Source organism: Pezoporus occidentalis, unplaced genomic scaffold (genome assembly GCF_034315485.1).
Source record: "Pezoporus occidentalis ecotype Australia unplaced genomic scaffold, CSIRO_AGI_Poc_V1 ctg54, whole genome shotgun sequence".
NCBI classification, from domain to species: domain Eukaryota; kingdom Metazoa; phylum Chordata; class Aves; order Psittaciformes; family Psittacidae; genus Pezoporus; species Pezoporus occidentalis.
Genome location: NW_026915877.1, coordinates 3,895,628 through 3,923,373, shown reverse-complemented (window position 1 = coordinate 3,923,373; position 27,746 = coordinate 3,895,628). Strand labels below are relative to the sequence as shown.

Genomic DNA, 27,746 nt, shown 5'->3' with positions numbered 1-27,746 from the left:
ATATGAAGGGAATATTAACCACTAGTACTCCATTCCTCATGCATATTCTACTTCAGCATGCAATACTTGCTGATTTTTTTATGAATATGTAACACTGACATCTTAATTGTCCAGATAAAGTGAATGATATGAAATGAGACAATGAGCATAATAGTTTATTTCCACAGTGAAGACCAGTGTATGTCTATACATATGTAAAGACTGGTGTGCATGTGTTTAGGTATTATATATAAATATACAAGTAACATATGTAGACAGCTGTGGTAAGGGTCCATTTATTGGTATGTGTTGCATGTATACAAAAGCACTTAAGGAGGTGAACACCAAAGTTTCACCAATAAAAATCAATTGTGGACTTGAGTAGAAATCACAGTATATGTAGTGGATTGTTTTGGTTTTGGGGGGTTTCTTTTTCAGTTTTAAACAAAACTGAAACTAGCAGTGGTAGTTTTGTGAGAGTTGCTCTCAGAGATTTGGAGCTGAAAGAGCATATGTAAGAACTGAAAGATTTGCTAGCAGCTGTAGGTGACCTAAGAGCACTCTCCTACCTTCTTCATGTTCTGATGTCAGGGCATAAATCTTATGTTTGTCCAACCTTTCATTTAGGCAATAATACCTTTGGTTCTTAAACCCCTTCTGTAATTTTGATGGTTTATTCCATGCTTCATTTCCAGCCCTGAACTGCAGCCCTGGCTGCTGCTAAAGATCTGCCATGTTTCACACCAAAGACATCTGCATTTCAATAGCAGAAAAAATGGTATTTGCATTTTGCATGTAATTTTGGCCTTCTTTAGTATCTTTCTAAATAAGATGTACCAAATGGCACTATAAAAGAGTCTAAAGGGGATGCTATAGTAACCTAGAAGTTGCGGAGTGTATCAGTAAGGGAGCGATTATTTTCAGAAACTTGCAAGAAAAACTTGTAGAGAAAATTGCATCCTGTTTGAAAATGCTTGCTGGTTTTGCCAGAATAACCATCAGGAGAGAGGAATACAAGCTTCTGTTGATAGAGTAATTTAAATCAGGTAGTTGGAATGAGGCATAACAACATTCAATACTGTAGCACTAACCATGGGGGAATGCCACTTATAGGAAGAGCAATGTAAAGTACAACTGTTGAGTCTGAAAAAGAGGCCATGAACCCAGAATCAAGGGGGATAGTGAGTCACTGGCCATGGCACTAACTTTGGCATTAACTGATATTTGAGCTGGAAATTATAATAATGAATTGCATTTTTAATAAAAAAAATGTGGCCATTCACTACATAAAGGTTTGTCATCACTTATGTAGATGTCACATTATGCATCTAATCAATTGAAAGCAGTACTTGGAGAAAAAATGACTTTGTTATTACTGGAATGCACACACATGAGATCTGGATCACAGAGCAGAAGGTTAAGCTGGCATTGCTCTTGTAAGACTCCATTAATATGCTATATTCACTTCTGAACATCTTCAGAAGAAGGTGCTACGAAACTGAAGGACTTTTAAATAAACAGAAATAAGTTTAAAAGGGAACGATTGCCTAGTGAAGCAAAATGTTAAGTAATTGCAAGCATATAGATTGCCTGAAAAGAAAAAGGGAAGGATCTACAGCTCTGTGTCTGTGCAAAGTATAAAATTCTTGGCAGTAGTGAATGAGATATGATATTTCATCTGGATATAAATATTAACTTGTAGAAAGTGTTTGGGAACAAGAAGATGTCTCTCAAGGTCTCCTCACAGTCATTTACTGAATTATGTGACATAGTACATGAAAAGAGATTATTGTTGATACTGGCTTTTAAATGGACCTTCTTGAAGAACTAAAGCCAATCCTATAATGTGAGACAACTAGATGGCCTAAGAGGTCACTTCTGTTATCATTACTGTGATTCTACTCCATCCATGATATAATTCTTGACCTTCTGAAATACTTTGTGCATTGGAGTTCCTCCCTTGTTACTTACTCTGTTTATCATGTATTCTTAGTCTTTCTTCACCAGGCATATTGAATGTTAATGGCGTTCCTTGAAAGTTTTTTCTTTGCAAGTAGTCAGTTTTCACATGTTCCTGCGTCCATGTGTTCAGCGATGTAACATTTCATAAGAAGCGATAACACTATTGACACACGATTTCAACTTCACTTCTAGTTAAGTTGATAAAGCACTTCAGGTATACTTAAGGGATGAAATTAAGGACAGACTGATACTAAAAATTTCATTTGAAGTCTAGACTCCTCTCTCTCTGAAGTTCAGAGATTCTTGAATTCAGGTATTTTTGATTCAGGTGCAATATATGAATGAAATTATCTCTGTTAATTCAAATTAATTATTATTATCAATGCTGAAAGAAGAAAATGTGCATGGTTTTCCATTACAGTGCTCCCTTGGATTTGCCTAGGGATCCATTTCAGAGGAGATGTGGGGAAGTGCAGTCAAGCTCTGGTGTGTTTTGGGTTTCCTCGGGAGCACAGAAGTGCCCAGCTCCTTTTTCCTTCATGTTGCTGAGAACAGGTGGCCTCCTCTGGGGTCACCAAGTATATTTAGGGCTGAAACTTGAGCAGACTGGAGCCAGATTGGCTGTGCTATTCACATACGTAATTAGGAGCTGATGCTCTATCAGGCTTGCTCTTGCCCAGTGCTGCTCAGGAGGGAGGACTGGAGAGGCTTTGCTCCTAAGGATATTTACTAGATGTTGCTGGTAAGAACATTTTAATCACACTTCACTTGTTTTCCTTAGAACAGGATCTTGAGCTGTTTACCAGTTCTGTAGTTTTTTGGGTATAGTCGTCGTGCCATGCCCATAGAAGTCAGATTTTCTGTCTGGATGTCTAGTAGCAAATTGCAGTAAGAGGAAAGGACCCAAAACTGTGTTTTGGAAGTATAACTGGAGGTTACAGTAGTGACTGTATAGATTGTATCCTTATATGCAATTCTGCTTCTTGGGTTTATTCATAAACTTTGGCCTACTTGTTCATACAACATACCACTTTCTGAGTTATTCTTCATGTATTTTAATAGTTAAGAATCTGGTTTAACTATTTTTTTTTTTTTGTTGGTAATTTTTCTCAACACATTGAAACTAAAAAGGGACAGTATTTTAGGTTCCTATATTTAACCTGATTACTAGACTTCACTTGCCCCAGAAGGAATTGCAGTTTAGCCAGCTAAACAAAACCACCCTGTCATTTGGTAGTATTAGCTTACACGGCAAATATCTTTGGACTCAGGAACAGCTGTTCCAAAGCCTCATCCCCTACCAGCATTAGAAACAGATCTGTACTCTCTGGTGGAAAATTGTAGCTTTGACTCACAGCAAAATCGCTGTGTTAATTAATTTGTTTAAAGGTTTTGACAGTCATCTGTACTTTGTAGTTTAGCCAACTGTATGGATTTCCACATTTTCCAGGTCTGAAGAAACAGAGAGAAAAAAGTCACAAGAGCTAAACAAAAGAATAACCCAGACCATCTATGTAGGATAATGCTGGGAAGACAAAAAATGTCTCATTAACCTATGGTCCCCTAAAATATTTACAAACTTTTTCCATATTATGCTTTTACTTATGAATTAATATAGTAGAATATATAGATAAAGCTCCCATTCAAACAGGAGCTTGAATAATGTCATGAAATAGTATAAAATAGTCACAGGAAAATTCTTCAAATAATCTTACTGTAATAAACCCAAACCAGACTTCAAGAATTCTCTTCCTCTGTTTTTTAATTTCTTTTATGGTTTAACTGAATTCCAATATTGGTGTTACAACTATTAGAATAAAGTATTTGTCCAAAAATTGTAACATATTAGTATATTTGCAATTTAATCCAATGCTTTCCCACAACAGTCAAAGTAATGCCAGATCTCAACTTTATCTCTGTTGTTCAAGTTCTTTCACTAAGTAGCCAACAACATTGTAATAATCTGACTAGTTCCTAACCATGACCTCAGGCATTTTATGAACTTTGCTAGTTCATCATATTTTCAGTCTTGGGCTAATGCTGTTTTCATACTTTCATTTGCTGCATGACTAGTGAGTGGGGGAGAGACAGAAGAATACCCTCAAAATGGAGGAAGAAGAATATGAGGAAGTTGTGGAGGTAAGAAGAAAATCTGAGAGTAGAAATATTTGTTTTCTGCCTTGTGAATGAATATATTAATCACTTTAATGAGACACTGCTCTGAGCATAGATGGTTGCTTGCTGTTTGCTCTCTGAAGAATAGGGTATGATTAGATATCTATTAAATGATTTAATAAGTAAACAACAACAGCAACAACAAAGTTGCTCTCAGTGGAGCAAAGTCTCCCTGGTTCCTGTCATAGCTGTTCTGTTTAAATAAGGATTGTGACCAACCCACACCTACATTGCAAGCTTTTGTAATTACTCTTCTATGTAATTATAGATGCAGTGGGCCATCTCTTTTCCCTTCTAGCTTGCCCTCTGTCAACCAATCCATGCTATAGAGGATGACTTTGGAAGCCACTTTCTAGCCTCACCTCTGCGCCCACTGAAATGAAGAAATGCAGCAGTTTTATGCCACCATTAACCAATATAACCTTGGAAGCCACAGAGATGGAGCTAGATTTAAACCTGTAGATGTCTGTGGAGTTGCATCAGGGACTGATTTGCCAATAGGGCATTTAAACTAACAGTTTCATGTATATAATGGACTGTTAATTTCAGGCCATGTGACAGCGTTGAGTCCTGACTGCAGATTTTGTACATTTCACGTACTGAATGCAGTCAAGTCAAATGGTTTACCAGTTAAATTAGTTTAATGTGTTTTGGAAAATAAGCATTACTCTTCATAAAGTCCATTTTAAAGACCTAGCTACAAAGATACCAGTCCTTCATTAAGTTTCCTATTACCATGTTACTTGCAATTGCCTTTATGCTTCCCGTGTTTATTTGTTGCTGCTGGAATTATGGTATGTTGGGCTTTTTGTCTACACAGCTCTGTTTCATTCTTTGGTTTTACTTTTTAATCACCACCTTCCTGTAACCACATCCCTAGGGCACACTGAGATAGTACTGCTTTAGTAGCTTCCCTTGAGATAGTCATAGCGAAAAGTTATGGAAAACAGAACAATAGCATCTGGTACAATTTTAAGGCAGCGTCAGCCTTCCCAAAGTTTTCTTAGCTAGAATTACACTTCTGTATGAACCGCCTATTTTAAACCAGTAGGTGTACTATCAGAAATTAATCTTCCAAAAGAGTAGAAAATTGTTGCTGAATAATTAGTGGCTGAGAAAACGTTGAGACTTTAAAGACACTACTTTCCATCTCTCTGGAGTTATTAGGCTGCACTGAACACTGTAGGTATATGTGGTGTGCAACGCCCCACAGTGAATGACACAAACCTTTGCGGCTGAGTTACTCGAGGCTTTGTGAAAAGTGGGTCAAACACGGTGTAGGGCCAGCGAACAGTAATTGCCTCAAAACAACCCTTGAAAGGTTGAAACCAAGCTTGAAAAGTATCGACTACTTACGTGATCCTAACGTCGAGGTACAGTTAATGTGATTTTTTGTTTTAGGGCTTAATTCAAAGGGGGTTTTGTTCCCCCAGTTTTGGTATGTGACCCTGAGCAAACCACTGTTGAGTAGATCGTCAAAGATAAAATCTCCATTTTACGCTTTCTCCTTTCTGGAAGCCAGCGGCAAGACAAGCACCTTCCGACTAAACCAGCTGCTGCTTACGAGAGCGGCCGCCGCAAGTGGATTCCTGTTCATTAGGCAGCGAGGGGCGCCGCGGCTCCCCTCAGCGGCGGGACGACGCCATCGTGAGGCCGCCATGTGCTGTGTGGCCGCGGCTTGCGGCGAGCGGGGCGGCAGCGAGTGCCGTGATTGCGCCGCTGCTGCTCTCCGAGCTGACTCTGGCTCCTTCGGCTCCCGGTCGCTGCGGGGCACGGCAAGCTGCCAGCGGGGAGCGAACCCCACAGAGGAACAAGACACAGCCCTTGTTGCCGCTCCGGGGAAGATGTGTTCTGGTCGGGTCAGCTGCACTGCCGGTCCCAGGAGGAAGGGGTGAGCGTGCTTGCACCGAAATGGAAGTGAGGAAGAGTTTGTTGGTAGCACTTTCATGAAAAGCAAGAGGCAGAGCCACACGTGGCAAGGACGGAGTGCCAGTTGGAGACGGTGGTTAAATGGGTGATGGATGGTGGCCATCAGAATGGACAAAGCAGGAAGCTCATGTTTTGTGGCAACAGGAGGAAGGTTCGTGCTCCACGTGAAGATCTGCCACTTCAGAGTAGATGTAGCACCCTGGGAACTTCTTTAGGCAGCTGGAGAAAGGCTCATAGGCACAGCTCTTGTGTTTAAGGGTGGCTTTAACCACTGCAGGTTCCCCTGGAAGGGCCTGTGGCTGGGCATGAGCAACCTAGAGGATTCTGGGAAAGTACTGTGAAGATGAATTCCTTAGTGCAGTTGATTAATGAACTAGGAGAGATGCTCTGCTGGACATGCTGTTCACAAACAGGGAAGAACTGGTGGAAGATGCAAAGGTCAAGGGCAGCCAAGGCCACAGCGACCATGAGACTGTGCAGTTGAAGATTCAGAGAGTGAGCAAGATAAACAGAATTACAAGGAACAGACAAAATGCTGAGGTACTTGAAGCCTGTTTTGCCTCAGGTTTGATAAGGCTTGTCCTATGGTCTTCCACGTCTTTGACCTTCCTAGCAGAGATATGGGAATGAAGTAGTAGCCACAGCAGAGGAAGACAGTTAGGGCTGACAACATGGGGATGTACACAGCTCAATGGGACCAGAGGACATGAATCCATGGGTGCTGAAGGAATGGGCTGGTGACATTGCAAGGCTGCTATCATCTTTGAAAGCTCTTAGTCATGCAAGAATGTCTCTGCTGACTGGAAAAAGATGTCATACCCATCTTCAAGAAAGTCAAGAAAGAAGATCCAGGGGATTACAGGCTGGTCAACCTCACATCAGACCTTGGGAAGGCTATGGAGCAAATACTTTTAGAAGCTATTTCTAAACACATGAAAGACATGAAGGTCATGGGGAGCAGTGAACATTGATTTATCAAAGGCACATCATGGGTGACCAAACTCATTGCTTTTTATAATGAGTTCACTGCTGTTACGGAGAAGGGGAGACCAGTGGATGTTGCACAATTTGACTACTTTAGGAGGTTTCCTGAAACAGTCTCCTGTAGTCTTCTTATCACCAAATTTCTGAGATGTGGAATGGGCAAGTGATCAATAAATTGGGTGGAAAATTGGCTGAGCTGCTGAGCTCAGAATTGTGATCAGTACTACAAAGTCTAGCTAGTAGTACAAAGTCCAGCAGCCACTAATTACTGGTGTTCTTCAAGGATCTGTAGGCAGGAAAAACTCTGAGGACAGCATTAGAGAGATAAACCTACCACAGTCCTCTCAGTGTATTACAAAGGACTTGGAAACTCCTGGGGTTTTGCATGCTAATTGTTTCTTTTAATGCAGTCATCATTGTCTTCCCTCTTGTAGTTAAAATAGTGATCCTTTATTAATTACTTGGAAGGAATGTATGGAAAAAATCCAATCATTAATGAAAAAAAAAACAACAAACAGATGTTCAGAATTACCAGCGATGCAAATGTGACCACATAGGTACCTATGAACTACAGTCCTGTTTCCCCAGAAGTGTGTTTTTAAAACAGCTTAACAGAAGCTACAATTTGCTATTCTGATCATCTGACCTAACAATGATTTTTTTTTCCCCCTCTTTTTAATAGTATTACATTGAAGAGACAACTATTGAAGAGGGTGAGCCATATGAGGTAAAGGTTCCTGTAATGTTGGATGTGGTTTATATATGCATGAAATTACAAAGTAATGCTAAATTTTGCATTCCATGGACTAATTTTTCATATTAAATACACAAATATCAGTGAACAGTTGCTTCTTAAAACTTTATTTCCCTTTCAAGACTGTTGTGGGATGATCTGGAGGACTCCTAGCTCGTTGAGTATCCTATCTGCCACTCATTGGTTTCCGTTAGCGGGAGCTGTGGCTATGTCCATCAGAAAAGGACTGTCCTGATTTCTGTCCCACCCTGTGTCTTCCATTTGCTTCTGCCCAGTTTGCAGAAGAGCTAACAAAATGAAGCAACAGATTGTGTTAATAATAGGAAACACAGGCAGCTAGGTTATTTGGGTAACATATTGACAAAATCCAATCTTTAATGTTAAAAAAGAACAGAATTATCAAGGGCAGAGTTAATTTTCTTCCTGGTAGCTGGTACAGTGCTGTGTTTTGGCTTTAGTCTGAGAACAATGCTGATAACACACCAATGCTTCAGTTGTTGCTAAGTAGCATTTACCCTGTTCAAAGACTTTCCAGTCTCTCATGTTCTGCCAGTGAGGAGGGGCACAAGAAGCTGGGAGGAAGCAGAGACAGGACACCTGGCCCAAACTAGCCAAAGGCGTATTGCATACCACAGCATGTAATGCCCAGTATAGAAACTGGGGGGAGTTACCTGGAAGGGACTGATTGCTGCTCGGGTCAGGCTGGGTATCGGTCAGTGGGTGGTGAGCGATTGTGTTGTGCATCACTGGTGTTTAGTGGGAGTTTTTGTTGGTTTTCTCTGTTGTTTTGTTGTTGTTGCTGTTGGTTTTGTTTTTTCTTTGCAGTGTTTTTTTTTTTCTTTTGTTTTATCTCCCTTTCTGTTATTCCCATCATTAGTATTAGTATTATATTGTACTTGATTTTAGGTATTAAACTGTTCTCATCTCAACCTGTGGGTTTTACATTCTTCCAGTCATCCTCCCCGTCCTACCTGGGGAGGGAAGAAGCTGGGGAGTGAGCGAGCGGCTGCATGGAACTGAGTTACTGGCAGTGTGTAAACTATGACAGATACTTAGAAATATATTACAGCTTTTTATAACACATAGCTTCACGTTTTGTTATGTGTATAGAACAAAGGCAGCAGGAGCCCCACTCTTCCGGTGCCTCTGGAGAATTACATGAATTTGATACAGAGACCAGTCAGTCAGTTAATTCCTTGTGTTTTTTTTTAGGTTGGGTGATGTGTAGTCAGCATACTTTGCCCAACAGGAAAAGTGTCTCTGATTTTCTGTCTTGCAGGTGGTTCCTGGAGCATCCTGAGAACTGAGCATCCTTTTACTAGCTAGGGGAGATGAAAAATGCTTTTCTTATTAAACTTTTATAGCTGTAAAGCAAGTAATTGTGTTTTTCTTTATTCCCAGGTGGTCACTGAGATCACTGAGACTGTTAGTACAGACTTCACAGGTCCTAAAACTACTACCTATACTGTTGAACGTGAAAAATCTGTTGAACATGACAAATCTGTTGAACATGAAAAATCTGTTGAAGATGCAGCACCTCCAGTCAGAAAGAAGACAATACGGACAAAAGTGGACCCATCTAAGTTTTTGACACCTTACCTGCAACACAGTAATAAAATGAAGGACCTGTTCAGTGAAGTAAGTTGTCCCATGTCTTTTATTTTTGAGGAACACCAACTTTAAAAATATTTAATGGGGATTATTGCAAACCTTCATGATACTATTTTGTCTCCTGTACTTTGTTTCATCATGTGTATAAATGTTACTTGCCTGAAGTGGGAAATTTCCTTCTCTGAGTTAGCCCATCTTGCCTGTTTCCTGCTTAAGTGCATTAGGTAATCATTAAGCACAAGAAATGGCTAAAGATTGGCAGAGATGTCAGTTAATAGGACTCCTGCACTCTCTGACTTGGATATTTGAGTGAATGATGATAACAATGACTAGTGTCTATTGAACAGCAAACCTCATTGAATATACTACTCAATGTATATTCTCAATATATAGAGAAATATACTATTATATACTATACTATAAATATATGATTATATATGTACTATTTGATACTATATTTCTCTATCCCTCTACCTATATCCAAGAAAAATCCTTGTGCACAGTATATAGGAATGATAACAAGCCTAAATTTCTGGTACAGGATACCAAAGTCCAGTTGACTAATACTGTATGATGTCTTTACAATGTTGTGAAGAGTGGAAAACGACTACTGTGGGCTGATGTAGATGGTGTCAGATCCCTTTTCCTAAATTTTAATGTATGTTACCTACCATCGTTTGCTGTTAAAGGATTATGTGAGATCATAGATCTAGGACTTCTACCTTCACCCACATATTTTCTGTATCTTTGGTCACTGAACCAAATAACTGTAAATTTATCAATACTAAGCTCCCGAGGAGAATATAATCAGAGGTGATCTAAACCATTTCTAAATTTAGAAATTGATATTTTGCTGTTGTGGATGTAAGATGAAAGAAAGTCAGTTGGCTAAAATAAGCATAACTCTGCAAATGTGATTGTGTAATGCTAATTGGTATTATTAAATAATCTGCCCCAAATTCCTATACTAACCAGGTAAATAAGTCAGTAATTGCTGCACACATTTCTTCCAGGGCTTCAGGATATGTCTTAGTTACATTTGTCAATATTTTCTTTCAGAACAAGTATAAAGAAAAATTCAGAAAAGAAAGAGGAAAGCCATATGCTTCCACAGTTGATACTCCAGAAATTCGGAGAATAAAGAAAGTGCAAGACCAGCTCAGTGAGGTAGGTAACAATTGTGTAAGAAAAAATGTTAGTGAGTATTAAAGAAGCAAATTAAGTCACAATTTTAAATGTTAGATAAGAAGCGATACATTTTTGTTGACATTGCAATAAGGCAGTCTGAATGTTTAGCAGAAACTTTATCAGATTTCAAGAGCAAGGAATACAGAGTATATGACAAGTTTGAGTTCTGTGATGTGGGTTGGAATTTAGGCCTTTCAGGAAGGGAGATGTGATGTTTCATTTCTAGCTGAATAATAACCCTGCTCCATTGTGCCTAAAGGGGTTTAAAATTTTCTGTTTGGAAGTTACAGGCATGGGAGATGATGGGAATGTCTGTATCACAGAATTTGAAGATTCCACACCCAATGTCCTGCAGTAATCATGAATGATGTGCCTGGTGAATTTTTGTTGAGGTTAAGTTGTGCGCTGGGTAAATAACCCTAGAATTTTGTTTTGAAAACATGTAAATGTTTTTTCATAAAGCAACTGAAAGTCACTTCCCTAAACCGATACTGAAAAATGCAGCAGCTCTAGTTTACCTTTCAACAATACACCTTGCAGCCTGGGAAACTGAAATCCACCTACAGAGGCTTCTTTCTTTGTACAGTAAATGGGGGGAGCTGAGTCCCTGGGAATGGGAACTCCTAAAGCTGAGAGGGTAGTCACCTAACCCAGTCAGTCTTCAGAAGAGTATGAATTAAATTCTACTCCACTCCTGACTTAGGATATATTGAGGAATGTGATGCAGCATTCCAGATGCTAACGCTGCAGAGCCTGCTGTCAAGCCGAAGTGATATAACTGCATTAGGGTGATTTTGTGCCCAAGTTGCTGGTTTGGCATGGTAATGTGGCTGTGTTGGTTTTGGCACTGTAGCTAGTGTTTACATAGTAATGGACTTTGAAATTGAGATATACTGCATAGCATGGGGATGTCTGTATTTCATTATACAGGGTGGAAGTACTCTTAGAACAAACTCTGTGATTACAGAAGGGCACTACCTCTAACTTGGTTTCACATCTCTTGAAACTTTCTCAATGTTGCATTTCTTTGTCAGTCAATTCACAAAATCCATTTGTTTCCGTGAGCTTAATTTTGAAGAAACAACTAGTTCTAAATGCTTTCCTGAATTCATGTTTTGGGTTTTTACAATAGTAAGTGTCAAAATGTTAATATTCTGCTTTTTTTTTTAAAAAGTGTCAGTTTTTGCTTTAAGAATAAATGCATTTGGTTGTGCATTAACCTAGGTTAAATACCGCATGGCTGGTGAAGTTGCTAAAACTATTTGCCATGTTGATGAAAAGGCCATGGATATAGAACATGCAAAGAAGGTGTCACAGCAAGTGAGCAAGGTAAGCGAGTTCTGATTTCTGATTTTCTGAAAGGGTGTGAACCTTAGTGGATTGTGAGGTTACTGATATGAATAAAGTTTTGAGCTCAGGGCACTAAAGAAATGTTTATAGAACAATTTAGAAGCACAGGGAGAGATAGCAGAGAAGCTGATAATGCAAGTATAGATATAATATTAAATGTTTCCAGTTGATGTCTTCAGGCATCACTGGTTTGAAACTTTCACTTTGAAAAAAAGATGTTTAGAGCAGGTAGTTTATTCACTAAAGTAAATATTTTTTCCTAATGATAGAATAACCGATGTGCTGATCTTTCTTTCCAGGTATTATACAAACAGAACTGGGAGGAGAATAAGGACAAGTACCTGCTTCCCCCTGATGCTCCAGAACTTGTGAATGCAATAAAAAACACAGCAATGTTCAGCAAGGTAAGTAAAAAATATGCCAGGCCTAGGCAGCTGAAGGGCAAGAAGCATTCCCAGTCAGAGATTAGTTCATAATAAGTATTCTGGCATTTTTCTGGTTTTTAGAAACTCTATACTGAAGACTGGGAAGGAGACAAAACATTATTCTATCCATACAATGACAGTCCAGAGCTCAGGAGGGTGGCTCAGGCTCAGAAGACTCTGAGTGATGTACGTATTAAAGCCTGGTTGACACTTGGGTGACTGCTACGGCGTAACTTGGTAGACTTGGTGGGTGACTTGGGCTAAATATAAACTTCATAATGGAACAGAAAACAAAAATGTGTAGGTGTGCACTGATAGTTCTGATAGCAGTGCTATTTCAATAGAAAAATATGTATTCTATATTAGAGTATAAATCTGTTGGCAATTTGGTGTTGGATTATGAATTAATGGAATAATTAATCATTGAAGATTTTCTGAGGTAATCCATAAGAAGACTTTTGAGTATCTTTCAAAAGTGTGGACAAACTCTCAGGTTTGGCTGTGAGCCCAGTTCATTGTTATGGGTCTACAAATCTGTCTCTGTCAAGAAAAGTCAGGAATTCATGAGTCTATGTGATTTGCTGATGCTTGGATACATAGAACTCTTTAACCGAGGATCTCGGGTCTCAAAGATTTTGGTGAATTTTGCAGATGTTTGCAAGTTCACTATTCCGTGTTTATCAGAAACAGAGTAATATACCTGAAAACTTTTCCAGGGAACCGATTCTTTTCCATTGTCCCTTCTCAAAAGGCTTCTCAATAGTCTTCCAGAATACACTGATTGAAAGAGCTTGTGCTGCAGTGGCTGTGGACAGAAGTGCTTTCGTTAATGGTGGTGTTAGCGAAGTCAAGAGTATATGTCCTGATGCTTAGTTACTGTTTACTTCTTTCATATTTTCAGATTGTCTACAAAAAAGGGCATGATGAACGAAAATCTAAATATACTCCTCTGCCAGATCCACCTGATGTTGAACAAGCCAAGAAAGTGACAAGGCAGCTGAGTGATGTGAGTAGAATGCAGTGCTCTTCTTTCTCACTTTTGGAATTAGAGAGGCAAAAAGGTACCTAGAGACAGGGAAAGCAAAAGAAAAGACCAGAGCTCACGTGCGAAGACCCCACTAAGTTGCATAATCTTGTAAATAGGATTTTAACTCAGTTCAGAATTCAGCTATTATGAAGAAGCCATGCATGATTTTATTGCTGTATGTTGAAAGTGATTTGCTGTTTAAGATTAGAGAGTTAAAGTATTCACTTATGGTTTCAAAACCACTAAGAAAATATTGTAGTGAACCCATCTGGAAGGTGAAGAAATTTCATTTAGAAAAAATTTCTTTAGTCTTATTCTTCCATAGCTTAAAAGCTAAATTGTCATCAAAAAAATTTCTAGAAGTGTGAAAAGCAAGATCATTATTGTAATTCTTTGAAATGAATAAAATAGTAAGCTATATAGGTATCTCCAAAATAATAAAATGTAGAATTTTTAAAGGTTATTTTTGGCATATATGGTCTTTATCAATGTGGTAACAATCAAAAAGGCACTGGAGAAATTGTATTTTTTATGATAAGCAGCTGTGGCTGAAAATGTGTTTGGAAAACTGAGTCAAAACAGGAGCTGTCTGTAAACAGTTGCTGCTTGATTTCCGTCTGTTTGAATCTAGTCTAATAGAAATCACATACATCAGGCAATTCGTATGTTAAAGAGTTTGCTTACAACAAGTTTCAGCAGCAGTAACAATGAATTCTGGTTTAACCATGGGCAATACTATGCCCCAGTGTTATGTGACCAATGAGAAAACTGAACTAAGTGACTATATTAGTGATATCTCATAGAGAGATTTTCTATTAATAACTGTCCTCTATAAGAGGGGACTTATTTCACCTATTTATCCTTTTTTTTGGTCAGGCAAGGTACTAAGTGAAATAACTGAATATTGAAGTGAATAGGCCAGATCATATTTAAGGTGCTTTTAACAATAACTGATAAAGTGATTGTAAGGCAGATATAAAATGTGAAGCAACTTTAAAAAGAAGACTTTTAAAAACAAATCTGTCAAGTGAAAATTGAACTGTATCTTAGGCATTAATTTTTATTTTTTTTGGTGGTAGATTATTTACCATGAGGACTATAAAAACAAGATCAAAGGCAAATGGACTCAAACTCCATGCTATGATGTTGCAATTGCAAAAATGAACGCAGAAAATCTAAGCATGGTAAGTGAATTCTTCAGAAAATCTTGACGTGAACAGCTTTATCCGCTGTTTATGTTAACCTAGAAAATACTCATGACTTTTGCCTGCTCCATTCATAGCATTTCTCTTTTCCTAAATAAGCAACTTCATGGATGTCTGATTTATAATGTAAGTGCATTGTTATCTGCTCATCTCTGTTCCTAACAGAGAAAATACCAAGAAGACTTTGAAAACATGAAAGACCAAATCTACTTTATGCAGACTGAAACTCCAGAATACGAAGCTAATAAGCGAGTTTCAAACAACGTCAGTAAGGTATGTCATCTGTTTAGCTTGAGCGTAAAGCTGAAGTCAGGCCAGTTTGTGCTGAAACTGTTTTGTCAGTGTCAGAAAGTATTTTCTTACAAGCAAAACAGGTATTCTTGTGTGCTTTCCCTCAGGAAGCTCCTAGGCATGCTTAAGGTCTTCCACAATAGTACCCATGAAATAGAATTTTCTTCCAGTGAAGTAGAATTTGCTTCATTATTTGTTCTAATGATGTTATGTGCCTAACTTTTAGCTGGAACAAATTCATACTGTTAACCAAGACCAACTTAAGCTAGCTGAATTTGGCTCAGAATTTTAATATTTATTCATCCTTGCTCAGTGTATTTCAGTGACATTGTGCTTTATTCAAAGTACAAAATTTGGCTTCTGCATTTTTTGCAATAGTATATGCATCAGCAAAGACAATCTTATGTCATTACTTGTAAAAATATGACTATTCTGAGATGTCAGCTGATATTTGAAAAATTACAATGTCTGGAGAGGTGCTTAGAGGTGGGGACATCTACTGAATAGCTTTCACTTATGTTGTGACCCTGCCTCACATCTTATCATCCATGCCCTCCTGTGATCTGAGTACCTTTCATGGTCCTTTGCCATCATGAATCATATGTCAAAAACCAGGGGAAATTTTCCTGAAAACTTCAACATAGTACAGGTTTGTGAGCATTTGGCTTTTATTACTGATTTTTAAAACCTCACCCTTTTTACTTTTTAAAGGTAAAATACAGAGCAGACTATGAAAAGAACAAAGCTATTGCAGATTATAACGTGCTTCCTGCTACAGAGAACCCATTGCTGAAGCAATTAAAAGCTGCAGGAAATGCGCTGAGTGATGTAAGTATTATCAAAGTACAGCTGGATGATTTTTAGTCATGTACAATAAGTCTTCATTTCTTCACAAGGCTTCTCCTTTAGATCTCTTGGTATTTCTAGTTTTCTACATCAATATTTATCATGAAATCCCACCCAAAAGGGCAGTATAGGTAAGGAGTAATTTCTTCGAAGCAGAATGGAACAATAGCTGTAACATGTTTTGGGGATAGCTAATTATTGAATAGTTCACTTAGATCTCTATGGAAAACAAATCACTAAATGACAGCTCTTCCCTTACTGTTTTAAGGAGCTTCAACTGATGGCAATAATGATAAAATATCTGGTACCTATCTATAATATTGTATTCTGGTTACTCACTGTAATGGCCTTCTCTGTCTCTTCCTGCCGTTTGCATCTGTGTGGAAGTAGACTGCTTATTTCTAAGTGTCAGAAGTTCAAAACCCCTTACTTAGTCAGGCCTTTCTGTCTTCTATTACAGGCCTAATAGTAATCAAAAAAAGGTGTTTTAAAAAATCATTGGGAAAAAGTGCCATCTGTTTTTTAGTTTTCTGGGAAAGCTTTTCTTTGCAATAATTTCACTCTTTTGTAATTTTTAATGTGTTGTGAGTGAGTTGCAGTGAAATATACTTCACTATCTGACATTGTTTTCTTCTGCAGAAATTATACAAAGAAGCCTATGAACAATCAAAAGGAACCAGCATTAATTACTGTGACACACCAAAGTTCCAGACTGATAGTGTTCTGAAGAATTTTAGTGACGTAAGCATTTGATTTATGTTGTGTTGTTCAGTACTGGCACTCCTGATATTACTTTTGTTTATCAGCTCTTGACTATTCTGTGATTCTATGATTTTTCCAGGTAAAATACAAAGATGCATATCAAAAAAATATTTTAGGACACTATGTGGGCAGCTTTGAGGACCCACATCAGATACACTGCATGAAAGTTGAAGCTATGAAGAGCGATGTAAGTGTGGCTGTCATTCTGTTTTCACCACCATGTTGTCATGTCAGAGAAAGCTCATGACATACAGAAGTAAGTGGCTTCTTACTGAATGTTGATTTTATTCCTAGAAAAATTACAAAGCAGAGTATGAAGAGGAAAAGACAAGATGCTACTTCCCTCAGACCATAACTCAGGAGTATGAAGCAATTAAGAAGTTAGAGCAGTGTAAGGATGTAAGTACGGCATAGTAGTGGTTATCAAGTAGCCAACTACATGCAGAGTATCTGTGCCTCGGGCACTCAGAAACTTACAGAGCGATTCTTCTTAATTTTGATGATTTTTAATTTAGTCTTATTAGCACATATGACTTGTAAAAACCATGTTCAGCTGTATTTTAGAGCCTTTTCTGACATCTAGTGATCAAGACAGATACAGCATAATCTTTTTTTTTCTAACAAGTAAAACCATAAAATTGGAGTAGTACCAAACTGAATTAGTGATCCTCAGGATTTACCTGCTGAAGTCAATGTATTTTTCCATTAATACATTAAAGGTACTTTATTAATACCAATTTTATTTACTTTGTCAATACTTGGAAAATGCTTTATATATTTGTATATAATATACTAAAATGAATAGGCTATAATATTTATAATGTATTATCATTTATGCCATACATTATAATATTTATATAGCTATTGAAATATTTTATATTAATACTTTAAAAAATTATTTGCTCTTTGATCATGTTAAAAAGTAACATGAGAACCATTGTGCAGGACAGTGCTTATCTGCATGCATGCCACAACTATCCTAAGTAATGCAAGATTGGTATGTCTTATAAGATAGTTTTGCTTATTTGCATTTTCTGTAAATATGTTTATTATATTCCTTCAGCACACCTACAAAAAGCATCCTGATCAAACCAAGTTTACTCAAGTGACTGACTCTCCAGTACAGAAGCAGGCAGAGATCAATAGCAAACAGCTGAGTGATGTAAGTAATCTTAGGAAATATGTTGCTGCACTCTGACATTATCAGTTTCTGCACTCTTGACTACCTTTACTTTATCATCCAGTTTTAAGAGAACTCCTGAAATGAATGCGTAGGTGAATGTGTGCACATACACACACACGCACAAGCACAAAAACGTTCATGGGTAGTTGCAGTTATGTTCCAGTGGGAGATCAGCTGGAAATCAGGTTTTTTTTCAGTTTTTCAGTTGGCTGTTCATGTCAGTTTTTAGTATGTATGTCTGTAACTTCGTGTCTGTCATTCTCAATGTGTTCACACCAGTTAAGTCAGTGGGGTTTATACCACTTGGCAAGGACTAGGATTTCATCTGTGTGTCTTTGTGAGTGAGTAACATGAGATCCTAGAATCATAGAATCATAGAACAGTTCTTTAAGCTGTATCACTCTGCATTATTAAGCATTTGCAATCTCTAAATATTGTGTTGCTGAATTTCTGTCATTGTTTTTCTTTGTAGATAATATATAAATCCAAAGGTGAAGAAATTATTCATAAGTACCACCTCCCTCCAGATGTGCCCCAGTTTATACAGGCTAAAGTTAATGCCTACAATATTAGTGATGTGAGTATATTTTGAATCTAAAGTTATTAATTCGATTTACAAGATATAGTTTCTGTTAGCTAGTAGCTGCTTATTAAAAATTCACCTTTTCTCCTAGAACTATTACAAAATGGGATTGGAAGAATTAAAATCAAAGGGATATGATCTAAAAAGTGATGCTATTCCTATCCAAGCTGCCAAGGCTGCTAGGCAGGCTGTCAGTGATGTAAGTATATCCTTCCTGAAGGAACTGCTTAACTCACAAGAGTTTATACTTAAACAGAATTTGCAATTCTGTTTATTAAGGACACATAGGATAACTTCTTTATTGCTTTTTTTGGGCCTGTTATTGGATGTATTTAACACAGTAATATTTTCATGGTGTTTCGTTGTTTCAATACATATTTGTATAATTACATTTAGAAAAGGCTTTTACATTATCTAATTCTCGTGAATAAGTAGGCTTTTGCGCTCCAGTATGGTTAAGGTAAATCATGACAAGTAGGTCAGTAATGACAGCTCTATGAGCAATGGACCCCTGAATTCTCCCTGTCATGAACTATAGGCTGAATCATAAATTAGATGGAAGACTCTAGGTCATCACTGGATTTTTGGTAGATTTTTGGGGATGGTCTTGCAGAGGTCCCTTAGTGTTTTAGACTTCTCTCTCTTATAATCAGTACAAGTGAGACAGTACTACTTTGAAAGCTAGCTGATTTGTTTGTCACTGAATTTTAAAGAGATACATGCCTGGATTTATTAAGATGTGTGGTATACTCTTTGTAGAAAACAAAGGGTAGCCTTTGCTTTTAATTACTTATTGCTAAGTTACTTAGATGATATTTTCCTTGTTCTGTTATATTCTAACAGGTTAACTATAAAAAAGCCTATGAACTTACCAAGGGTAAACTTGTTGGCTTCAGGAGCATCCAAGATGACCCCAAACTCGTTCATTCTATGAAGGTAGCCAAGATGCAGTCTGAGCGAGAGTACAAGAAGGATTATGAGAAGACAAAAACTAAGTACAACATTCCATTGGATATGGTCAATGTTGTTGGTGCCAAGAAGGCTCAAGAGATTGCCAGCAACACTAATTACAAGAACCTCTTCCACCATTATACTTACTTACCAGATGCAATGAATGTGGAGCTTTCCAAGAATATGATGGAGATTCAGAGTGATGTAAGTAAAGCCTCATGTGAACAGAATTTTTTTGAGATGCCTTAAGCAAAAACTGTGAAGACTCAGGAGAGGTCCCTGAATTGTTTTTCATACTTCCTAACTTTTAAAACATTGTTTTCACTCCTTTATTAGAATGTGTACAAAGCTGATTATAATAACTGGATGAAAGGCATTGGTTGGGTCCCCATTGGATCACTAGAAGTAGAAAAAGCTAAAAAAGCTGGAGATGCCTTGAATGAAAAGAAATACCGCCAGCATCCGGACACCATTAAATTTACAAGTGTGGTGGACTCTCCAGTAATGGTCCAAGCCAAACAGAATTCAGTTCAACTCAATGATGTAAGTAGAGAAAGAAATGGGTGTTAAGGTAAAGATATTGTAAAGATGTATCTACTGAAAAGCTGGGAATTGTCTGTAAAATATTTTAAAGTATTGTTAGCCTGAAAGTGTTGCCCTGTGTTGTCATTGTTTTGTGCTCTGATTTGCCTGGGAATAAGGTCTGTATAGGTCTGTAAATCTCTCTGAAATCATGTGGCTTTTTAAGTTCACATGGGTTGATTCCGCCCATTTGTATTCTAAGTACATTTGAAATACATTTTATTTAAGAAATGTGAAATTTCCAGGTTGTTTATTCATGTTTTACCACCTGCAATAATAAATTAACTACATAATGTTCGACAAATCATAGTATGTCAATCACTATAACCAGGAAGCTTTGTTTTGTGTTACTCTTTATTATCCTGTTCTTTCATAAATGTGGCTTTATGTCCATTAAAGGCCTTAATTTTATTGAGTAAAGACTGCATGAAGCTTTTAGGATGCATTCCTCAGTAAGATTAACAACTCTGTGTGAAAAGTGCAGGCTCAATCTTTATGAAATAGGTGGCAATGTACATCTATTTGCAAAATTAAACATAAACCCTCAGTTAATTTACAGTAACCTAAACAAGGAAAGGATTTATTTCTGTATCATATATTTTACAGAAACTATATAGATCTTCTGGAGAGGAAGTTAAACATAAATATACTCTAAGCCCGGATATTCCACAGTTTATCCAAGCTAGATACAATGCAGCTAATATCAGTGATGTAAGTGACTTCTTTACAACATTTTTTACGCATCATTAATGAATTTTTGAGTAATATGTTAGAGATTGCAGGTTCCTTTCACAGATAAGCAGTTCTGTATAGTCAACTTCTATCAGTGTAATTTTTCATTCTTTGTGTTACTTGGATTTCCAACCAGATATCATTTAATTAATGTAATTAATAGATAAATCTGTTCTTATAAATGAGGACCAAGGGTTGTATATGATCCCCACCGCACCTGCTTCCAAAGAATTACCTGGAGTAGCTTAGGAATAGCTTTGACTTGCATATAGGTCATGTGATTGCTAAATTCTCTGGAATAATACGGATTTTCTTTTTTAGGCTTATTATAAACAAGGCTACCATGATCTAATAGCTAAAGGGAACAAGGTTTCTCTTGATGCTATTCCAATTACTCTAGCCAAGGCTTCGAGAAACATTGCTAGTGATGTAAGTATCTACTCCAGGTATGCTATCCTACATTTAGTAGAACGTTGCCCCTTCCAGGCTGTCTGGTAGACCTCATGTGTTGCACAAGTCTCAACTAGAGTCAGCATTATGAGAAGGCGATTCTTAGTCTTTCCCAAAGGCCTAGTTTGCACAGAACTTATTTTATGCTCATCTTGTTTGCTTTAGATAGGCAAATGCTTTTATACTGTGTTTCTTAACCTGCTTGACACAGGAGAAATTAAATCGGTAGTTCTTGCAATCATTCTATGACAAATTTCCAGAAACACACTGCGTTGGCACCTATTTACAGACAACAACATGTGTTCAGGGTGCTTTTGGTTGTACAGTGGAGCATGGCTTATGCATGAATTGGAGGGCCATGTAGTACAAATTGTGTAAGGTGGGATATGTACTATTGGTTTTGTATAACTAGAGGCAGCTCTCCAGTCATATGCCATTTGTTTGCTTTTGCTTTCAAATGACTGAGAAGGATTGTCTCAATTATTCTGATATTTTTCATACACCTTTCTGCACAGGAATGCTTAGGAAATGTTTTCCCTTACTTAAAAGAAAAGCTAATACTGAATGATCTTATAGTGGTGCACATAACCTGTAGTGTACAGGCTTAGATGGTGCAGCAAGAAAAGCTCGTGTTTGTGCCAATTAGGAGAGTTTATCCTTCTGAGCTGCTTGCAGCTGCTTTTTCCAATAAGAGCTTTTCTTTTGCGTTAGCATGGACATAAGTAGCCATACAACTCTCTTTCCTCTGTTTCTAGTATAAATATAAAGAATCATATGAGAAGGCTAAAGGAAAACAGGTTGGTTTCAGAAGCCTGCAAGATGACCCTAAGCTTGTTCACTACATGAATGTAGCAAAGATTCAGTCTGAACGCGAGTACAAGAAAGACTATGAGAAGACCAAGACTAACTATCATGCAACTCCTGACATGTACAGTATCCAGGCGGCTAAACAGTCTCAGGACGTAGCTTCTAATGCTCATTACAAAAAACTGATCCATCACTACACTTACCTGCCAGATGCCATGGATGTTGAGCTTGCGAAGAACATGATGCAAATTCAGAGTGATGTAAGTATTTCATTGATAGCAATTTCATGGATGTTTTCCTGCATACTGTGAAGATAAAATATGAGTTTATATTCCATTGAAATTGCCATTACTGTATTGGAATGGTCTGTTTTTCTTATGTCTTGGAGAAGATGTAAGTTTTATCAGCTGGTGGCATTTAGAAATAACCAAATTGCAGGTGTGTTGTTCTTATCAACAGGGTTTTGATGTTGGCATATCAGTATAGAGCTGAATTCTGGAATGCTGAATTCAAGCTAACTCCCCCCCCCCCCCCCCCCCCCCCGAAACTTTATTTTGCAACTAACTAATGTAATTTTGTTTTATTCCTTAAGACTTCTTTTAAGTTGTCTTGCTTTTTTATTACAGGAGATAGATAGGGTAGTGTAGGGGGTCTATTGTTAATCACTTAAGATGAAGGAGTGGACAAAATGGAGCTATTGATATTGTTGGAAATACGTGCTGGAGATCTCTAGTATAGGAGATACCTCTTAGGAGCTTCTTGGTCCTCGCAGATAGTTTCAGATGGTTGACTGGGCATACGTAGTTGCACTCCGCACCTCCGTATATACTGCAGAATTTGACTCTGTGGATCTCTGTGGAGGACCACTCATTTTAGAGTTAGAACATGGAATAGTCTTAAGAAAAGAGTGTACACAATAGCCTTGCATTCAGAACTTTGTCTGAATGTTTATATGGGATAACCTTCTGCATATTTTGTAGCCATGATAAATTTTTCACTTGCAGTCTGTGGACTCTCCATAATTTACTGTAGGAGGAACTATAAGAAAAAAACCAAAAATTGAGACTGTGGAATCTCTGTACAAGGCCAGGTCTCATAGAGTCTGCTGAAACACAGAACAAATTAAACAGTCACTATATCGTAGTTTAGAAGTTACTAAGAATTGAAGGTTGGTGAAATTTTTCACATAGGTAAAAGAAAAGGATGGTTAGTAAATACTGGGTTCATGAATCATGAATCAAAAATACACTTGTTTTTCTTCTTTATAAAATTAGAGAAGCATAAAAAGAGCGTGCTGTTCCCTTCAGGAATTTATAAATATTTCCTGCTCATGTAGAATATGCTAGCTGGGCTATGTGATTATTGCTTTAAACAGAATTATTACAGTTCTGTGGGAAAATCTTGATCCATGTTGGTTTTTTCTCCTTCAGAATGCGTACAAACAAGATTATAACAGCTGGTTCAAGGGTATTGGCTGGAGTCCTCTTGGTTCTCTGGATGTTGAAAAAGCTAAAAAGGCTGGGGAGGCATTAAATGAAAAGAAATACCGTCAGCACCCAGACACCATCAAATTTACAAGTATACCAGATTCAATGCCAATGGTTTTAGCTCAGCACAACACGAAGCAGCTGAGTGATGTAAGGAATTTTTCGTTATTAATGCAATATAGTGATTTTAATTTTTGCCATATTTATGATTTCTGTGTTACTGTTTGACATTCCATCCAAAAAAAAGAAGTTAAATTTTAAAAATGGTAAAAATAGTAAGATTGCCATTTGTTGGTAAGAATGAAGCATTGTTACCTTGTCTCTATTTGTTAACACTAATATTACCTGCTTTCCAAGAAGTATTTGTTTATTTTTCCTTGCAGGTAACATACAAACAAGAAGGTGAAAAACTGAAACACAAATATACACTGGATCCTGATGTTCCTCAGTTTATTCAAGCCAGAGTTAATGCCTACAATTTGAGTGATGTAAGCATACAGCCAATAATCTGATCAATAATATATTGATTTGTAATTTACTTAATAGAAGAAATAACTTTGTGATACGATACTGAATATAGAAATGCACAATCTCTGAATTCAGCTAAACTCTTATTTCTAGAAGACAGTGAGTTTTGTGCTGGTAAAGTAAATTTTGAAACTGACTGAGCATTCATGAACATAAACACATTGTAACGTTTTATTGCCAAAATACTTGGGTAGACTGAATGAGAAAATTACTCAGATTCCTGTAGGTTTGGAGATTTATGTAATCTACTTTTGTATGAAATACACCACAGAGGCAAGCAGTGCAAGTTCTCTTTATGTTGCTACCTCCTTCTGAGCTTTCAAAGGAAATTAACTCATCCTGTGTCAAGATAATAATGCCTTTTTTCTGCTGTTCAGCTACTAATCTGTCTCCTTTTCATCACTTCTTCCATCCATCCAACACCACAGGGATCTCCATTATTAGTATCAAATTTATTCCCTTTGTGATATTAAGTGTTATGGTGACATTATCAGGCCTCCAAGAACCTGGTAAAATCTCCTTTAATAGCCTTGAAATACTAATAGTCTGTCCAGATATTAACTGCTAACAAAAAACCAGACAGACTGCTTTCTTCAGTTTGTTAAGATCACAAGGCCTGATTTTTAAGCTAACAGGAAAAAAATTCTGAAGGTTTAGTCAAATAAGAAAGGGTTTGCTTTCAAAGCAAGGGCAAAAATGCCTTACAATAGGGTTATTCAGCATAAAAATTGCAGGAAACGCTTACAGAGTTAGTGGTTTGTCTACGTGTGTTAAACTGATTGTCTTGAAGGACTCTCCCGTCTTTGTATCAATGCATTTATCAGAATATAGCTGTAGTTTCTGTGCAGGTCAACATTTTTCCTTACAATTGCACAGACTAAACTGAGTATTTTGATTCCCATAACTATAATAAAAATATGGGCTTAAACAGCTGTGTTAAAATTGTTACTTGTACCTTTGCGAACTCATACTGTTTTTTCCCCATAAGGCTAACTACAAAGCAGACTGGAAAAAGACCATAGCAAAAGGATATGATCTGAAACCAGATGCCATTCCTATCATTGCTGCTAAGGCTTCTCGGAATATTGCAAGTGATGTAAGTATAATTCACATGAAGTGAAATAAATGCATCTACTGTGTTACAGCTTTCTGTAACATAGCATGCTATAGAATATATGCTGTATATGTATAATGGTATAGAGACAGTTAACCCTGAGAACTGGAACTCTTATGATACTTCAAAATAAGAAGTAAATTCAGATGTTTACATGAATGTCTGAAAAAACCTCTTGCTTTGGAAATGCATCATAATGTGTGTGAGTGCTGGTGAGGTGGGGCTGGTTGTTTTATGTGCTTCATGTATTCACCAGCTTATTTGGAATTTCCTTTGTTATAATTTACCTGAGCTGTATTCTTAATTGCTGGAGACCTGTATTTCTACTTGACTGGCATTCATGAGTAGTACAGAAATGTGGCTGTGTTCATGCAGCTACATTAATTGGCAATAGTAAAACTTGGTGTGCCATCCGACACAAGCTGTGAAAGGGGATTTGGAACACAGAAATAAATTTACTAACTTTAAAATGGCTAGAATGACTTCCATTTCCCATTTAAAAACTACCTCCCTCCAGTAGCTGAATATAGGGACATCTAATTGTCTGGTAGTCTTAGGCTTTTTAATCATGAAAAGATGAACATTCCTGGGAGTTAGAAGTGTATGGCAGTAAAATATAATGTGGCGGAGGCAATGTCGAGGGAGGGCATGTAACTGCATATCTAGGTTTAGGTCTGTACCAGCAGTCAAAAAAGCAGAAAAATCTAGCAATCCTGTTCTATTTTTTTCCTGAAAAAGTTTATTAAGAATGAATGGCAATTGTTAAAATGCTGAGTATCACAGTATTAAAATTATCAAAAGCATGTTTTGTCTTTCTGAAGTGGGTGAAGGCTTTCTTTTCTTTTGTCTCTAGTACAAGTACAAGGAATCATATGAGAAAGGTAAAGGCAAACAGGTTGGATACCGTAGCCTGCAGGATGATCCTAAACTTGTTCATTACATGAATGTGGCCAAAATGCAATCAGATCGTGAATATAAAAAGGATTATGAAGTCACCAAGACCAAATATCATACTCCATTGGATATGTTCAGTGTGACGGCTGCCAAGAAAGCCCAGGAAGTGATTACAAATACTGGCTATAAGCAGCCAATTCACAATTATACACTCTTGCCTGATTCTGTGAATCTGGAGCTATCAAGAAATGTGATGCAGATTCAGAGTGATGTATGTAATAATTAATCTCATTTTTTTTTCTTCTCGTAATGACTGTGTTATACTGTTGATGTTTTAAGGGTAAAAATTTAACTGTATTGGATTAACAGTAGACTGAGATGTAAATATCTGGTCTGGAACCCTGTGTTTTCAAAAATTACCAGAATTATGTATAGCTGATAAGGGACTTCACTAGCAAGTAACAACTTCCTGTGTTATATCTCTACATATTTGACTAATGAACGTGTTTTTCTAATTAATGTTTTTTGTAGTTGAATTTGAATTTGTTGTTACTGTGATTATTATTTGTGTTGTCTGATTGTACGTTATATATAGTCTAAATTCTGACTATATTTTATTCAAGTTTTCAAAAAATGTGCATTATGTACATTTGTATTATATCTCGGGATTTGAGATTATTTTATTTTGTTCACTTTTCCTTTCTGCTTTTGTCCTCCCACAGATGCATATGCCACTTACGATAAAGATTCCTAAAATAGCTTTGTAGTTTCCATAGTTTCCATTAAGTTCTGTGACTCATTTCCTGTTTTTTTTTTTTCTTTTTCCCTGTAGTGTAACTTCAGGCACTGCTTCTTTACCCAGAAATATTTAGTTTAATCTGCTTTATTTAACAGTCCTCTGACAAATTTAAAGTTCTTCAAAATGTTAGTAATCTGATTGGAAGTGTTCTTCAGATTCTAAGTATTGTTTGGAGAGGATCATGTGCATGTTCCCATTGACCAACAGACAGAGGATCCAAGCTTTAGACACTGTTCTTTTCGAATACAGAAATTTGCATCTCAATTTTTTTATTTCCCCGTTGTATTTTTACCTGACCTTACTGTGTTGGCTGAGCTTGCTTGGCTGTCTCAGATGTTTGCAAGCAGAGAAGTGTATTATATGAGGACAAATTTTGCCCTGTATACACATGCTGTGAAAGTATGTAGTCTTTCTCTCAGACTCTGATACTCTCCTTGTTAATCCTAACTCTGCAGTTCAGGTACAGGTTTTTGTTGCAGTATTTTTGTACCTTTATCTGTTCTGAAGTATGATTAAGTAGGAATGGTGTCTACTCAAGATTGTGCAGAACAAGGCAATTAAGAGAAGTTGTTGAAACAATTTCTCTAAATCAATTCTACTATTCACCAACAAACAAGAGTGTCAGTTAAGAAAAATATTTTATTTTTGATAGAATTTTGTATTTATGACTCAAAATTTGTTTTAAGGTCTGTGCATTTGGTTTGTAGTGAGAGTTCTACACGCTGGTTTAGTGAAAAGAATTTCTGTGCATAGTTGTTAATGTATGCTAAGAATATGGAAACCAGTAACAGTTATAACAGGCTTGTCTAAATTTTCCTGAAAAAATGAATAACCAGGAGAAGTTTTAAGGCCTTACCTGTGTTTATTTATGTAGGCATTCTAATTTTCCTTGTCTCACTGTGGTCTTCTTTGTCTATTTTTTAAAAGAATGTTTACAAATCAGACTTTAATAACTGGTTGAGAGGAGTTGGCTGGGTACCAATTCAGTCACTGGATGTAGAAAAGGCCAAAAAAGCTACAGAGATTCTCAGTGAGAAGAAGTACCGCCAGCACCCAGACAAGCTGAAGTACTCCATTACAATGGATGCCATGGAGCAAGTGCTAGCTAAGCAAAATGCCAAGACCATGAATAAGGTGAGAATTTGTGC

General features: G+C 37.2%; 1 protein-coding gene across 18 annotated transcripts in view; it reads left to right on the top strand.

Moving 5' to 3' along the window:
* Window positions 1-2,550: 2,550 nt before the first annotated feature.
* NEB (nebulin) overlaps window positions 2,551-27,746 on the top strand; it is a 116,133-nt gene continuing 90,937 nt past the window's right edge. For 14 of the 18 annotated variants that reach the window (XM_062637760.1, XM_062637752.1, XM_062637751.1 and 11 more), the window contains exons 1-28: window positions 2,558-2,683; window positions 4,015-4,080; window positions 7,712-7,756; window positions 9,185-9,421; window positions 10,454-10,561; window positions 11,807-11,911; window positions 12,232-12,336; window positions 12,439-12,543; window positions 13,259-13,363; window positions 14,464-14,568; window positions 14,755-14,862; window positions 15,592-15,708; window positions 16,366-16,467; window positions 16,568-16,675; window positions 16,783-16,887; window positions 17,552-17,650; window positions 18,144-18,248; window positions 18,346-18,453; window positions 19,098-19,409; window positions 19,542-19,748; window positions 20,394-20,498; window positions 20,841-20,948; window positions 21,725-22,036; window positions 23,207-23,413; window positions 23,647-23,751; window positions 24,780-24,887; window positions 25,759-26,070; window positions 27,526-27,732. In XM_062637760.1, coding sequence (XP_062493744.1) covers window positions 4,048-4,080; window positions 7,712-7,756; window positions 9,185-9,421; window positions 10,454-10,561; window positions 11,807-11,911; window positions 12,232-12,336; window positions 12,439-12,543; window positions 13,259-13,363; window positions 14,464-14,568; window positions 14,755-14,862; window positions 15,592-15,708; window positions 16,366-16,467; window positions 16,568-16,675; window positions 16,783-16,887; window positions 17,552-17,650; window positions 18,144-18,248; window positions 18,346-18,453; window positions 19,098-19,409; window positions 19,542-19,748; window positions 20,394-20,498; window positions 20,841-20,948; window positions 21,725-22,036; window positions 23,207-23,413; window positions 23,647-23,751; window positions 24,780-24,887; window positions 25,759-26,070; window positions 27,526-27,732 — 3,783 coding nt within the window. In that variant the 5' untranslated portion in view covers window positions 2,558-2,683; window positions 4,015-4,047. Of the gene's footprint in view, window positions 2,684-4,014; window positions 4,081-7,711; window positions 7,757-9,184; window positions 9,422-10,453; window positions 10,562-11,806; window positions 11,912-12,231; window positions 12,337-12,438; window positions 12,544-13,258; window positions 13,364-14,463; window positions 14,569-14,754; window positions 14,863-15,591; window positions 15,709-16,365; window positions 16,468-16,567; window positions 16,676-16,782; window positions 16,888-17,551; window positions 17,651-18,143; window positions 18,249-18,345; window positions 18,454-19,097; window positions 19,410-19,541; window positions 19,749-20,393; window positions 20,499-20,840; window positions 20,949-21,724; window positions 22,037-23,206; window positions 23,414-23,646; window positions 23,752-24,779; window positions 24,888-25,758; window positions 26,071-27,525; window positions 27,733-27,746 lie in introns of all 18 variants that reach the window. The other 4 variants (XM_062637764.1, XM_062637763.1, XM_062637765.1 and 1 more) reach the window with 4 other exon arrangements.